Below are 15,813 nucleotides of genomic sequence, written 5' to 3'. Positions count from 1 at the left end.
CATACCTACTGTGAAGCATAGGGGTGGAAACATCATGCTATGGGGCTGTTTTTCTGCCAAGGGGACAGGACGACTGATCCGTGTTAAGGACAGAATGAATGGGGCCATGTATCGTGAGATTTTGAGCCAAAACCTCCTTCCATCAGTGAGAACTTTGAAGATGAAACGAGGCTGGGTCTTCCAACATGACAATGATCCAAAACACACCGCCCGGGCAACAAAGGAGTGGCTCCGTAAGAAGCATTTGAAAGTCCTGGAGTGGCCTAGCCAGTCTCCAGACCTCAACCCCATAGAAAATCTGTGGCGGGAGTTGAAAGTCCGTGTTGCTCGGCGACAGCCCCAAAACATCACTGCTCTCGAGAAGATCTGCATGGAGGAATGGGCCAAAATACCAGCTACTGTGTGTGCAAACCTGGTAAAGACCTATAGTAAACGTTTGACCTCTGTTATTGCAACAAGGTTATGTTACAGAGTATTGAGTGTATTTTTCTTATTGACCAAAATACTTATTTCCACCTGATTTTACGAATAAATTCTTTACAAATGCCTACATGTGAATTCATGATTTTTTCACATTCTGTCTCCACAGTTGAGTTACTCTGGTTGCAAATTACTGACCTCTGTCATCATTTTAGGTGGGGGAACTTTCACAATGGTGGCTGATAATACTTTTTTGCCCACTGTATATCAATCACCTGGATCACCTGCTGAGAAAGAAAAAGAAAGCCAGCAGAAGAGAACAAGTATCATAGAATAAACACATCACCAATTGATATATGGGAATATGACAGTAAATCTAATGTTAAACATTATTGTCAGCACATAAGATCAACAGAACACAGTGTGCTTTGAAGGTAGGAGCCAAAAAGGGTGTAGTTTGTGGGTGTGATCACCCGTGTGTACACCTGTGAGCATGGACGCGCTTGTTTTTTGTTTTTTTAAAAGGTTCCTTCATGTAATAATCTGCTAGAGGGTGTGGGGGGGCCACAGCCCCGTCCTCCAGGGCGTGAAGCAGGTGTGGAGGAGATCAAAACTCCAGACATCCAGAGGCCCCCAGAACACAAGAGACCAAGGAAGACCAACAGAGGGGCAGCTGCGCCACTGTCCCGGAAAGAGCTGAGGAGAGTCCCAGATGAGGGCTCACTCAGCAGCCGCGGAGCAGAAGCCAGGGGGAGTTGCAGTGACGCGCCCGGGAGGTCCGCCGGCAGCCAGCTGCGCCTGAGTGACCGAGCCCCAGGCCGAGAGGCCGGGGGCACCCCACCTCCGAAGTGGCCCGAGCGAGCCCCAGGCCCCAGGCCCTGATAAGCGGCCGCCAAGGAGTGAGCCGGTGTGTACCTGGACGCCCATCCCCGGACACAAAGAACCACCAACGCACCGATGTCTGAGGGGGTCCGCCACTGGCAGGGGAAGTGGTGGTAGGGGGAGATAGGCCTCCAAACCTTGGAGGGCCTGAGATGTCCCCAGAGAGGTGGCGCCTGACACCCAACCTGACATATAGACACAGACATACAGGCACACACAGATACAAACATCCATTCCCACCCTCATGCTCTCATATGCACTTACTCCACACTCAACCAACGTGGAGACAGACATAAAGAGACGTTGTACACACGATCACACTCCCCAAGCGTACTCTACAAACCGAGTCTAGGTGCCCCCGCCCCTGGAGGGGGGAACTGCACCCAGACCCAGGTGGTGTTTCCCTTTTCCCTGCGGTGGGGGGAGGCAGACCGCCCCGACTCCGCAGCAGCAGGAAGGCTCCACACTCCAGACCGCAGTCGGACGGCCAACTCCTCCTCCTAGTCCTAGCCCCCCTGCTCCAGCAGGTCGCAGAGAACGGGGGTGAGAGAAGACTCCAAACCTCCCTCCACCCGCTCATTGTAATGTTGATGCATGTGTGTTCTAAGGTGCATTTAAAACCCAGGAGGGCTTGGAGCTACCTGCCAGAGAGCAGCAGGTAAGCGCATGGTCCCTCCTGCTAGCCCTCAATGTCTACGTGTATTTAAAATTGAGAGGTGGGCAACGATGCCAGGGGTGGGGTGTACACCCTGATGGTACTTTGGACTCCGTGTATCGTCCCCACCCCCAAGATCCTATATGTATGTGTAATGAGAGTGTGAGTAATGTGAATGTCTAAGTTGTGGGATAAAATTGAGGCAGAGGCAGCCAGAAGGGGACAGAGGGGGGGGGGGGGGTAGCCTCCTCTGCACCCTGGTGACATACCCCTACTCCAAGGCCCTGCATGTGTGGGTGGTTGTGGTGGAGCGGGAAGAGGGAGGCAGCTGGAGATGGGGAGGGAAGGAAGGGAGGGGCAAGTGACCCCTCCCTGGGGCCAGCTCCCCCGCTGACCCCAGTAGGCACCCCCATACTCCGCGACCCGCCAGGGAAAGGGGGCCCAGGCCCATCCAGACCGGGCCCAGTGCAGCAGCGCCGCCCGGCCCCACAGAGCCCGGGACAGTCCACCCAACCCCACCACAGAGAAAACTGCACCCACCCCACCATCCACTCATTTTCCAGACTACATAAGACAATAAACACCCAGGCTGAGATCTTCCTCCACCTCTCCTGTATCTCCCCCTCCTGCAGAGGGAGCTCCTGAGGAGAGGAAAGCTCCTGCAAGATGTGACAATCTCCCCCACCAGTTGAAGAGCCCCACAGGTGGCTCGACGCACCGGCGGCACCCTGTGTGTGATCATCTTGACAGAGAAAATGTTTGTTTCAAGAAACTGCTGTACCCGTTTTCCATTTCTATAAAGAACTGAGGGCCGGCTCAAGACTTTTGCACAGTGCTGTATTTTTCTGAAACGTCACACTCAGCTTGATCTGGAAGTAGCTGCCGCTGCAGCCGGTGAAGCTGTGGCTGGATCTGCGTGCCATAACAACATTATTATGAGATCAAACATACTGAAATGTGCCAGTTCTGATATGTTCACACTCAAAGCTTAAAGCATTAGGCACAAAAGTTGGCAGAACACCCTAACACACACAAGTTAGATTAGCATTTTTAGATTATATGCTTTACTGGTTGTGGAGCTGTGATAACAAAATGCAGGGTCTTTGACATTGTGTCATTTAGTTTGGCTCTAGCTCAGAGTGAAAGTTCAGTGAATTTTAAGGTTATTTGGCTGTTGATACGGTGCCCTTTTTTGTATGAAAGTAACTCTGGCAATGACCAATGCGAATCTGGTCAGATGGAGAGCATATAAAGCAAAAAAAAAAAAATTAAATAGCTGTCTGTTGTCCCTGAGATTGTGGCGCTAATTTGGCTTAACAATTAGCCCCTTCACAAATTAAATGCATGCTAAAAAATGACAGCTACCTTGTGTGTTTAAGTGCAATACCAAGAAGTCATTTATAAGCATTTGTATGTGATGAGTTAGAAGTAAACGGGCAGTTTGACTGTTGCCGTAAAGACAGTGCATAATGGCACCGATGCTAAAGGACACCTTGTGCATATCTGTGAAACGCCAGCGGCTTTGACAACGCAGCAGTATTTGAGGTCCTTTCATGTTTATATGTTGCATCTGTTCATGTTTTTCTCTGCCGTGCCCTTGACTGCTGCGAAGTCAAGAAAGAAAATGTAAACTTACACATTCACCCGTGCAGTGCCTTTTCTTTTCTCAGCTCTGCCTCAGTATTTGTAGAAACATTTGCATTCAAACTATCTGTGCCAAAAAGATTATGTTGTGGATTTGATTCGGTTGACTGTGCATGCATACATGCATTTCCTCAAATGCATGCATTGAGAGGAATACAGTGACCTTTTCACTAAATAAGCTTATAAATGCACGCAAACAGCGGAAGATAACTCGCGTTGCGGCTTTAAATCATCCGTGGCAGCACTGTTGTGAAGAAAATACTGAGCACGGAGTTTAAAATGCAACCGACCATTTTACTGCACATCAGTGAGTTGAGCCTGTTTGTTAAAGGAATAGAGGTCGCATAGTCAGAAATTAATTCAAATGAGATGAATCGAAACTCAACACACTGCTGTTGTGCTTCTATGTTCGAACTTTAACACGTGTTATATATATCTAACACTTCTTAATAATTTAAAGCACAGTTTATTCTCGCAAAGTAATTACTTTTGGACAGACGTACTAGTTGTTGTAACTTAATGGAAGCCTTCACTTTGATCCGATTTGTTACAGTGCAAGAATAAATTTAGCCCAAACAGATGCTTACCCCCAGTCTCGGAGTATACATCTTTTTCTTGGGTGTAATGCGAGTTAGGATAATTAAGCTGCAGGACCTGACGTTAGATAATGGACCGCGGCAGTGAAAGGCGTCCATAATGACCGATGAGAACTCGGGCCATTGTTGTTAAGAGCGTGGACGCCAAGATGCAGCCGCACACCGCCAGAGGTATAATCACAGATCCTGTAGATAGTCATACGAAGTCATCAGCGTGCGGCAAACCATTTCTGTCTACAGTATTTTTCTTTCAGACTCCTTCCTTCTCAAACACCCATCACAAGCAGTTACTCTAAGATGGACACTTATACACTCCCCCGTTCGTTATATTGATCCATGCTTACACAAGCATTAGCACTCACTTAGAATGAGAGGCATGTCTTCACCCAAACTCAGGAGCACCGAGCACAAACACATCCATACAAATGGACGCAGCCGAGTTTCTTGTGTCACTCTGTGAAATACGCACTTGAACTTGTCAGGATAAAAACATGGAGCGCATAGACGCTGATGTATTCATCCAGTGTGTGTGATTTAACGAGGCCTGCTCCGTCTCGTCATAAATCATGTTAATAATCTGAGCTTCCCATTGATTTTTAGTTTTTAAGCCCTCCCCCCGCCCACTCTGGTGCATTATTTGACATCTCCAGCCTTTCCTTCCGATTTGATGAACTCCACTCAGACGCACGCACACACAGAACTCACGAAGCCGCTCTTCCTTTTAGAAGTCTTTATTCATCTGCGTAGAAAAAAAGACGACAGACCAATAAATGGAATAGCGTTTTGCACCCTTTTTTTATGTTTATACATAAGAGTGTTTTCATTATCACATCTGAGGGTGACACTTTTAAAGGAAAAGGATCTCTACACAGAATGAAAGGAAGCTTCAGTGCTTTTAAAAAAATTAAAAAAAATAATAAAACAAATGCAAAAAAAAAAAACAACCCTAAAAAACCCACACCGGAGCTCTTCCAATATTACTGGTACACTGTAACACAGGTTGAAAAAGAGAAAGAGAGCTACACAAAGTAAGACTTAGGTTTCAACACTTACAGGCTCTATCTAAATCACCCCTCTCCACTCTCCCCCTTTATTTTTCTCTCTCTACCTTCTCCTCTTCCTCTTCCTGTTAATCTCTGGCTGTATTTTATTAGCGTCTTCTTTGATGTTCCTCCTGCCTTAAAGTACATTAGTGTGGTCAGCGAGAGGCGGTCAGAAAGCAGGGGGTCGCTCGTTTCCCTGTGGTTGTCTTTGAGTTGAATTGCACAGTGTAGCGGTCAGGCTGTGATCCCAGTCACCAGAACATAGTGTCTATGCTGTGCTAAGGCCTATAAAACCACACGACCTGAGTCAACTTATACGTTTCACCTCCCAGAATGCACTAGATCAGGTGTGATTATACTAGTTGTTTTAGTTTCTCCAATTCAGCTAATCTTTATTATAATACAAGTAAATGAATTGCCTTTGTATATGACAGTGTAAGAGGAAAGGCCACAATTTCATTGTTGATCTAAATTAACTGATTAAAGAGGACCTATTATGCGCTTCCCTATTTCAAACGTGGGCCTTAAAAAAACTAACTTCAAATTGCTCTGTTATTTTTTTGTTTCTACTCTTTGATCTGTTCATATCAAATACGAGGCGATCTCTATAATATGGTCATCACAGGCACACAGCTCTAGTTGTGAGCACAGCACTCCCACCAGTCTGCTGTTCAAACCCTCTGAGGGGCACAGGAAAGGGAGCTGAAGTGGCTCATCTCAGACAGTGGGTGAACTGAGGGGCTGCACCGAGATAAATGACGGTAATTTTGGATTGTAATTCATGCAAAGCAACTCTGGTGCTCGAAGAATAAAAATATGAGGCTGGAAATGAGCAGAATAGGTCCACTTGAATCATCTGGTCCATACAACGTGAGGCAATTGTGGAAAAACGTCTGTCTTAGATTCCTGCACCCTGGGGTAATGTCTTTGAACTGCTTGGTTCATTTAACTAACAGTAAAAAGAGATAAAGATTTTCAATTTACTGAGTAATAAGACTGAGAAAAACTGCAAATACTTAAAATTGGGAAGCTGCAACAGGGAAACATTTGGCATTTGTTTACACAGAGGGATAAAATATTAAAATTTTTAATTTTGGGAGTTTTACAGTTTGGTCAGGTGTTTTTAACTGATTCCTGATTCCTGTCTGGTATTTTTGCTGTAGTCAATCAATATATTGTAAGCCACTAATAGAGGTCTTTATATACAAATCATTCTTACTCTCTTTTTAAATAAACACAGAGAAAAATATTTTTCCCCCGCTGTAGTCGAATAGATTTGTTAAGAGTGGATTTTAACAAAGAGTAATCAGACCAGTGCCGTTCCAACTTCCACCAAAAAAAGTGTCAGCTGCTAAAACTTATTTTTAATTAAGAAGGTTTAGCCATCCTCTAGAAGATAATGGGTTACTATAATAAGATGTGTGATTAGGATTCTTTCATTTCATTTGCAAAGATAATTTAATAATGACACCAGACCACAATAAAAACTGGGTACATGCAGTGCTGAAATTCCAAGATGAAGTTTTTTTTCTTCCTTTTTTTTTTTTTACAATAATAGTCGTTCTTGTCAGGCTTGTCTGTTGTCCTGTGGTCTTGGCAATCAGTGTATTTTTTACTCAGATTGTCTCGCCGTGCTTCTTGTCCTTGTTGTTGTCCTACCGATGTTTTTAAAATCCTGAAATGTGCTGTTTATTTTAAAAAAAAGATACACGAGGTGAAAGGTAACTACCGAGAAATGTTAAATTCATCTTTGAATTTCAATGATCACAGGCACCTGAAAACAGTCCTTGAAGGAAGCATGCACTCTGTTATCACTCGGCATGTGCTGAGTGCAGTGGGTACACTGTGGGCAAAAACTTCATTCTTTTTTTTTCTCTTCTTTTTTGGACTATGATGTCACATTATTCCAGTTGTCAACCCTCTTCTTTAACCACCCACTCCCTTCTTGATCCCCCACCTTTTTTCCTCTTTGTGTGCTTTTTTACCTCCTGCTGCTGCATTTGTCACACGCCCTTTTTTCCACTTAGCTCCCCTTTTCTGTCCTCGCTCTTTGCCTGAAGCCAACACACCTCTCTCTGCGTCTACATTCCCCCCAACACAGCTCCGCACCCTCTTTTTTTTTCTCATCTCCTTTGATGTTTTCTCCATCCATCCATCTATCCATCCATCCATCCATCACCCCCACCCAAACACATGCTCTCTCTCTCACTCTCATTAGTCTCCTCGTGCTGTGGTTTGTGTCTCTCGTCTCTGTCAGAACTGTTATCACTGCTGTCAGCTCCCTTGGCGAGAACAAAGTCGTCCTCTGCTCACAGCACCACAAAAGACACAAGAGAAATAAAAGGAAAGAGCCTCAGCTGAAGAAAAAAAAAAAAAAGAGGCGGAAAGGAGGAAAAAATTAAAAAGGAGGGGAATAAACCAGAGGAAAGGAAGGGGCTTGGAACACATCTTTTCATGTCAACCATGATGCATTGTCATCTGTGGGTTATAACAACCATTGATTTCTTCCTCTGTCATCCCTTTTATCTATACAGCACAAAGCTTACAGTTGGTTGGAAGATTTGAGACCTATCTCTATACACATCAAGTGCCTTTTCCCCATATTATAAATATATCTCCTTCTAAATCAGCTAAGCCTAGTATATCAACCTCAAATAATTTACTGTGTATTATCATTAGCTGAGAAGAACAGTAGGTTTGAAAGACACTGAGATATCCAAAAGAGAAACTGTAACCATTTATAAGAAGCGCTGAAAGAAGGGCCTACTATAAATTGTATTTATACAGTAGAAGAGTATAGTAGGACTTACACTTCTGTCACTCTAGCAATTGTCCAATTAACATAGCAGAAATTCTCTACTTAACAAACCAATCAGAATTGAACCAGCAGAGGCACAGAGGGTACTTTGGAAACCAAGGACAAAATAACCACTAGCCAACAGGGCTTTCGTGGCTCAGGGAGTGCGTCCCTGTATCATCACGTGTAGGCATAATCTATGTCAGGGATGCCACCCTCTCTGTAGCCACGGTTGGTGCCATATGTAACACGATGGTGGCTGGTTTGGCTGAGGATGGTGCCATTTAGGCTGCCAGCTCCGTGACTGCTCCGGTAGGTCCCGTTAGCTTGGGAGGAAGAGGAGGAGGAGGAGGGGAAAATGGTGTGGATGTAGGTGACATCCTCCAGCTTAGGCTGAACAGGCTGATGGGCCATAGCTGTCATCTGAAACCCTGCAGGAGGGGCCCTGATCTCTAAGATGGAAGTGTCTTTCTTGGTGCCTGACTCTACATAGTCATCATAATGTTTTCCTCCCCGGCCCCTGTTGTATGAGCCCGAGTCCCCGGATATGTAACCTGATCTCTGTCCATACCAGCAGAAGATGCCAAAGATTAACAGAAGGCTCACTAATGCTGTGGCACCCCCAATAATCCCAGCCAGTGGCAGGGCTGTTAATTCTGAGTCTCGTCCCTTTTTATCTGAGCCCTCTTCTCCTGAGTGTGCCAGAGCATCTCCAGTCTCTATCTGTGCACAGGCCGGGGCTGAGTCTTTACTGTCCGTGTCCGTGCTGACAGCTCGAGACGAACCCATGCTGGGGCTCCCAAAGGAAGTTTCCTGTCGTAATGGCAGCAGGCAGATGAGGTAATGGGAGCGTGGGGTGAGCTGGGTTAGAAGATACTGCCTCCTTTCTCCAGGTACCAAAGTCTCTGTTATTGAACCGAGAGCTGCACTGCTGCCCAGCCTCAGCCACGACAGGCGGAAGGAGGGTGCCGGCTCTGGACAAAGCCAACTCACCAGCACGCTGTCTGAAGAGAGAGGTTTTACAGTCAGCTCCAGTGCCTCTCCAGATACGTGCCCTCCTTCACCTGGGGGCAGAGGCATAACTAGGCCTGGCCGCTTAGCTCGCAGGGTGAAAAGAGAACCCTGTGTGGGGATGAGCAGAGAGGTAGTGGTGGTGCTGCCATGGGGGACTGAAGCCACTGCTTGACCCCCTCCAACACCATCTTCATCTCCTCCATCTTTGTCTGCTGGGTTCATCCCTATTCCAGTATTAGGAACAGGAGGGGGACCTTCACACTGCTCCATCAGAGAAGTTAGGTCTCTAAGGGCCTGACCCCTTACAGGCTCAGGCCCCTGACAGGTTAGACCCCTAACTGTAACCGCCGCCCCCCGACCGTGCAGCCAGGCATGGAGCCAGCGAAGGTTGCAGCCGCAGTACCAGGGGTTTCCTCGCAGCAATAGCAGCTCCAGGCTTTCTGTGTCCTTAAAAAGTCCCCGGGGCAGAGTGGTGAGATTATTCCCCGACAGGTCCAGCCTCTGCAGCCGCCGCATCCCATCTAGCGCCCCCCTCGAGATGTGGGTCATACCATTGTCTTGCAAATGGAGTCGCACAAGGTGAGCTGAAGGCAGGTTGGCAGGTGGAGACTGCAGAGCGTTCCTGACCAGTGAAAGCTCAGTCAGGTTGGAAAGACGAGAAAAGGTGTCATCTGCTATGCGTGTGTTGGCCAGCAGGTTCCCGTCCAGGACCAAGCGTCTCAGAGAGGAGAGCCCACGGAAGGCATGAGTAGGGATGGTGCTGATTCTGTTGTCATCCAGTCGCAACTCTTCCAAGGATGTTGGCAGGCCTGCGGGGATGCTTGACAGGTGGTTCCGAGACAGAAACAGCAGTCGAAGCCGTGGGGTCCCAGAAAAGGCTCGGTCCTGGATGCTAACGGTGGATATCGAGTTATCATCCAGGTGTAAACGTTCTAGTAATGGTAACTTGGCAAGAGCCGACCGCGGTAACGTTCGTATATTATTATCCTGCAAATGGAGCTCCCGTAATGAAGGCGGGAGGTGTATAGGAAATTCATCCAACTGGTTGGCATACAGGTAAATCACTCGTATGGAAGTGCTGCGTTCCAGCGACGGTGGCAGCCCGGCGTTACTCAGGCGGTTGCTCTGTAAGTACAGGATGGCAGCCGTTAACGGCAGCGGAGGAATAATGCTGAGGCCACGGTCATTGCAGTAGACAAAACCCTCGTCGCAGCGGCAAACCGAGGGGCAAACTATGCCCTCGTCTCCCTCTCCCGTCTCCATGGCAATTGCCGCTGCCGCCAGTTCCAGCACCTCAGCCAATAAGGTGAGGCACAGGAGGAGCAGGAAGAGCCAATCGCGGAGTTCTGCAACACTCTCAGCTGCCATGGTGGCGCACAGCTCCTGATAGGAGAGAAAATGGAAAACTGGATCAAAACAAAGTACAGACACTGAAACCCAATGATTCTAAAATGAATGGAGAAAAAAAAATTCATTATATTCAAATAGGGAAGCAAAAAAGAAGGACGAGACAGAGCGAGATAGAGTTTCGCTGTGGGGTCTATCTCCAAAATTACTCGACCAAAGTGCTGTGTTTTCTACCTGCTGATAAAAGTAGAGTCTCTTTAAATCTCTAAAGTGCAAAAGATTTGGGGATTGAATCATCAGATGCACTTATAAGAAGCTGCCCACTATTATATGGGTCAGGGCGACCAAGCAAAAGACAAACGCACATTTAGAGACAGAGTGTGATGAGGGGTGGATTGACTGGACGAAGAGGATTACGAGAATCGGAGAAAGCAAAGGGACGACAGAAATGGAGAAAATTGGACAGTGACATTTGAAGGAAGGGAAAATAAGTGAAGAGGAGTTTTTTTTTTCTTCCACAGAGATTAACTGAAATGGAGTGAGTGACATGAAACTAAAATGGAGGCGAGATCGGGGAGGAGGAAATCAGATTAATTGCCCACAGTCCAGTTGATGGCTCAGAGAGTAGCAGAACTACTAAACTTGTTGTTATTGCCCTATATCTACCCCTAATAAATATATATGATAAAACTGAAGAGAATATAGAAGAAAAGCAGAGAAATTTAGGTTTCATATTGTATACTCAGAAACACAATTTATCTATCAGAGGTCGTGACCAAAACACACACTGAGAAATTTGCTCACACAAATAAACAAATGTACTGAGCACAAAGCATTCACATACAGAAGTCTCAGTACAAGCTGACATGTATAATGCATGGTTTCACTCAGTTGTTATTGTTCGTGAAATTTCTATAAATTATTCAGGAAAGTGGTCCTGAAATCCCCAGAAATGTTTTAGTGAGATGTTTTACAGAGAAGCATTTTTCTGCAACATTAATAGGTTCCTTGGTCGATGTTTTATGATTTGTCTCCTTGCAAATCCTTGACACCAACATCAATAACATGAATTTACAATTCAGATAAAATGATCTCCGTACGTGCACATTCACGGCTCACTATATTTAGAATATGAAAAATATACAGTGGTGAAAGTTGTGGAAATTGCATTGTGGCGTCCTCGTGTTTGAATCCTTTCTTTTAAGTAGCCCGAGGCTGGAAAATGTGCCCTGATGTGAAATGCCTGACATGATTTGACAGCACATTTGATAAACAAATCCTCTAAAGGCAAGTTTCCCCCCCCCCCCCCCCTTTCTCCGCCCCTTCTGCACATGCATGTTTGTGCGTGTGTGTTTGTATGTGAACTCTGTGCTACATGTAAAATTGCCCCTTGGCTGCAGTCAAAATCCATGCAAAGCAAACGAGAGATGGCAACAATAGTTGAGAGGCAAGGAGGGAGGGGTGGAGGCGAGGAGACAGATGGACAGTAGGACAGTCAGGAGGAGGAGGAGAGAGGGGGAAATGAGTTCCTGGCAGTGAAGACTGAAGTCACTATCAGCTGGAAAAAGAATAATGGCTCCAAATATTGGTTTGGTGTCATTTTTTTCTATTCTGTGAGATGGATGTAAAAATAGCCGCATTTGTGTACCTGTACATGCTTGTGTGTGTGCCTCTGATGCATGTGTGCGTTTGTGTATGAGAGAAAGATCTGTATCAACAACAACTAGCTCCTGTCTCAGCTCGACACCGGCAGCATTTGATATGTCAGGGTGAAAAAGAGTGTGTGCCACCTAATTCGACGTGGACCCAGACTTGATTTTTCTCTTTTCTTAATAGTATTTTTAGCTCGAATCTGACTATTTCTTTCCCCGGCATGTGAGAGACAGAAAAAGAAAGAAAGAGGTACACATACACACAAGAGGGGCTGTCAAGGTACGAGCTGAGACCATATTGGGATGCTCTATGAATATCAACTAGCATATGTTTCAGTGCCACACTATCCCTGCTTCCCTTTCATAAACATCCTCTTGGCACAAGCTGGCATGTGTGTTTCTTGCCCACATGCCAAGGTTTCCCATCGACACGTTCTTTTAATGATCCTGATTTTTCTCTCGTCTCTCTCCCCTCCCTCGTCCATCCTCTCGCTCTCTCTCTCTCTCGCTGCATCTTTATCACGCCGTGTACCTCTCCAATCCGCCCACCTCCCCTTGATAATCTTTCATTATATCTACTTTCAGGTTTGTTTACAGAAGTGTCCGTGCAGTCATCCTCCTCCTCTCCTCCCCTGTTTCTATCTCTCTAATCCTCTTTTATCGTTTCCTCTTCAGTCGTCCGTTGATTCCTGCACACTGAGATTGGATCAATCGGCTCTCCGCTTCCTCTCCTGTCCTCTCCTCCACTGCAACTTAGTTTCTGTTTTTCATTTAGATGCACCTCTCCCCCAAATCTCTTCCTCCTCCACCACTCCCGTCTCTTTCTTACTCCCTCGGCATTCTTGCCTCGGCATTCCCTTTCCGCTCCCTTGTGTTTTTTTTTGTTTTTGACCCCCCACTTCCCACAAACATTTTAATCATGTTCTGAAGTAAAGGAGCACAGAGCTGGTGTGTGTTTTCTAGTGTCTTCCTTCCTATCCTGTAGCTCAAAGCAAGATGTAAGTGTAGTGTTCCTCACTGTGATGAATGAAGTGTACGTGCGTGCGTGTGTGTGTGAAAGGTCTGATCGACCCAGGATGTGATTGCCAAGGGCTTGCTCACCTGTTCAGTGTCTGTGCCTTTCACGCCTGCCGCAGCCTTGTTTTTCTCTATCAAGGATTTGTGGAGGGGAGTATTAGTGTTTATATGGGTTATTGAGGATGTTGCTGTGGATCTCTGCGTGTTAGCACAATTTCAGTCTCCTTCGAATCGTTCAGAAGTGTAGCCTCTTTCCTTCGGGCCGTTGAATCTTCCTCAGCTTGGGTGAATGATGATAGGGATGATGATAGCCTGTACTCCAGGGCTCCACAAGTAGCAACACCAGCATGGCTCAAAGCCGCCTCGGCATCCACATTTGTGTCTTCTTTGTGTGTGTGTGTGTGTGTGTGTGTGTGTGTGTGTGTGTGTGTGTGTGTGTGTGTCCTGCTGTCAAATTCTCTCTCTCTTGGTAAGGGGCTTTTAGGCCTGCCAACTCAAGTCATCTTCAGCAAGTGTCCAGAGGCCTAATTCTGAAACAGCCACCCCCCCCACACTCAAATGCTACAGTTGGGCAGACAGTCAGAAGATGGTTGTGGGCTCAAGGGTCCTTCTTCGAAGTCAAAAGCGACCCTGGTTACTCATGCAGGCAGTGGGTCATGCAAAAATAGTACTGTACCGAGCGGCACTTGCTTCAAATAGACAGGTAGTGGTTTTAATAGATGATCGGCGTGAGGAAAATGAGAATAAGTACGCTTTTCACAGCTCGGAAAAATCCAACAAAGTGTCCTTGATCTGTTATTAGAGCTGTACTATAACAATTATTACAACATGCACTTCACGGTTCAGTGATAGTAATGAGCACTTTTTAAGGCAGTGATGGACAGGCTGGCCTCAGTAAGAGTGCCGACTGTATGAGCAGGATTCAAGGGAAAAGCTCCTTTCTCCTTCTCCCTCAGTTTCAAGCACTCTCTCCTCTGTTAAATGTTTGATCACTTCCTTCTCAGTTCACACAGATCATCTTCAGCAAAGCCAGATGACAGCATGTATTGTATACCGTCCGCTTTAAGGAGTGCTGTGATGGGCTGGCTCAGTGTGAAGAGTTGGTGGAAATGGACAGCCTTTGTATCCTGAAGGTAGACTTCACTGGTGTCAACTTCAGCAGGACAGCTGGCTGAGTGTTAGTGAGCGCCGACCTGAAAAGAGACAGCAGGCAAGAGTAGTATTAGAGGCTTCATTTGGAGATGCATTTGAGCAACGAGGTAAAATCTGTCTGATACAATGGGCCATTTGTAACACATCAGACGTGAAAAGAGAGTGCACAACAAGGAGGATTAAAGGTCACTGATTCAGTTCACGACACTCTTTACAAATTTTGGATTACTGTATGATGCTAATGGAACCAGAGACATTATAATAGAGAGCCAGAGAGACGTGGCACAGATTTTGATGGAAGATCGCTTCAAAAGATGGATGGATGGATGGACAGTGCTGTCTACAAGCCTTTTGTTTCAAAATGTAACATGCAAATGCATGCACAACAAATGTAGCTGCATAAATACAGCTTAATCAAAATAAGTGAGCCGCGTGATAATGATGATGGTGACACTTGTAGAAGTTATGCTAAAATATTTCAAGATGTGCCAAGAATTAAGACTGAGTCTTCTGAAGTAACGTGTCTTAGAAGTTGCATAAAATACATTATGTCATTGGCTTTGGGGCCAAGCGAGTCACTTTAAGTCATTCGTGTATCTACATTTTAACGAAAGCCTCTTAAGTTTGAGTCGGCTTGTAGTTTTTAACTCTTATTTTAAGCGATGTTAAAAGCTTCATTTTCTTAACCACTGGAGCTTGTCACAGCTGTTTTTGGGTGAGAGGTGGGGTAATAACCACTCTATCACAGGACACAGAGAGACAGAAAACCATTCACACTTAGACATATGGCCAGTTTAAAATCACCAACCTTAAACTAATTTAAAGAAATGGATTCTGGTTAATAAAGGGGAATTGTTCTCATAAATCTGTTGTGGTAATGATCATAGAGTTTATTATATTTCCACAAAAAGAATATTTTAAATATTGGCTTAATGCTTAATGTGCCGTAAATGAAACATCTTCTAATATATCTTCATTTGTTACACCTGTTTTGTGTAAATGATGCCACCATGTGCTGTTGAGTCTTAATGTTGGCACAATACAGAATCCTAAAAGGTACAGGCTAAATAATTATCCCCATCTGAATGGTTATACCTCTTAAAATTAAGTACCTCGTGAAAATACTTCCTGAAGGTCACCACTGCATATGCACAGCACTGTGCTCCCAGTAGACACAAACCTCCCATTAAGGTAACTCCATATTTTATATCTGTTTTTTTTGTGTTTTTCTCTTCAGACAAATCTTTTGAGCTTTTATTAACCATCACGCACTAAGTGCCTGTATCTTATGTGCAGAATCAAACCCCCAGTGAACACTGGTTTTAGAGATATAAGGTTTTCATCAGGCATACTGAGTGTACAGAGACAAATTCATCAAGGCCATTAACTGCTCTGCTGCTCACATTCGCCTCTTCACTTCATCCCAAAGTAAGTAGACTACATCGCCAACTGGGAAATTATCATCCAGTTTGCTTAAACACAAATAGAGACAAATAAAGGCGTCCTCATTTTCATTTTCAAAGGACACGCGCTGCAGCTGAGAAGAACTTGGTCAACAGGCTTATGTCTGTACTCCTGTACATCCTCGAGGGCT

General features: G+C 45.5%; 2 protein-coding genes across 4 annotated transcripts in view; one reads left to right on the top strand and one right to left on the bottom strand.

Moving 5' to 3' along the window:
- The window catches only part of macrod1 (mono-ADP ribosylhydrolase 1), a 148,967-nt gene that overhangs the window by 30,988 nt on the left and 102,166 nt on the right, over window positions 1-15,813 (top strand). The gene's annotated exons all lie outside the window — the stretch shown is intronic.
- On the bottom strand, window positions 7,405-13,275 carry flrt1b (fibronectin leucine rich transmembrane protein 1b). The gene is made up of 2 exons (XM_026143652.1): window positions 13,152-13,275; window positions 7,405-10,434 (listed from the first exon to the last, which is right to left on the bottom strand). The coding sequence occupies exon 2, from the start codon at window positions 10,417-10,419 to the stop codon at window positions 8,218-8,220; it is 2,202 nt and encodes a 733-aa protein (XP_025999437.1). The 5' UTR covers window positions 10,420-10,434; window positions 13,152-13,275; the 3' UTR covers window positions 7,405-8,217.

Source organism: Astatotilapia calliptera, chromosome 2, assembly GCF_900246225.1.
Source record: "Astatotilapia calliptera chromosome 2, fAstCal1.2, whole genome shotgun sequence".
Taxonomy (NCBI): domain Eukaryota; kingdom Metazoa; phylum Chordata; class Actinopteri; order Cichliformes; family Cichlidae; genus Astatotilapia; species Astatotilapia calliptera.
Note: the sequence above shows the minus strand (reverse complement) of the source record. Positions and strands in the feature narration are given on the sequence as shown.

Coding starts and splice junctions, on each gene's coding strand:
- flrt1b (XM_026143652.1), bottom strand. CDS start 10,419: ATGGCAGCTGAGAGTGTTGCAGAACTCCGCGATTGGCTCTTCCTGCTC.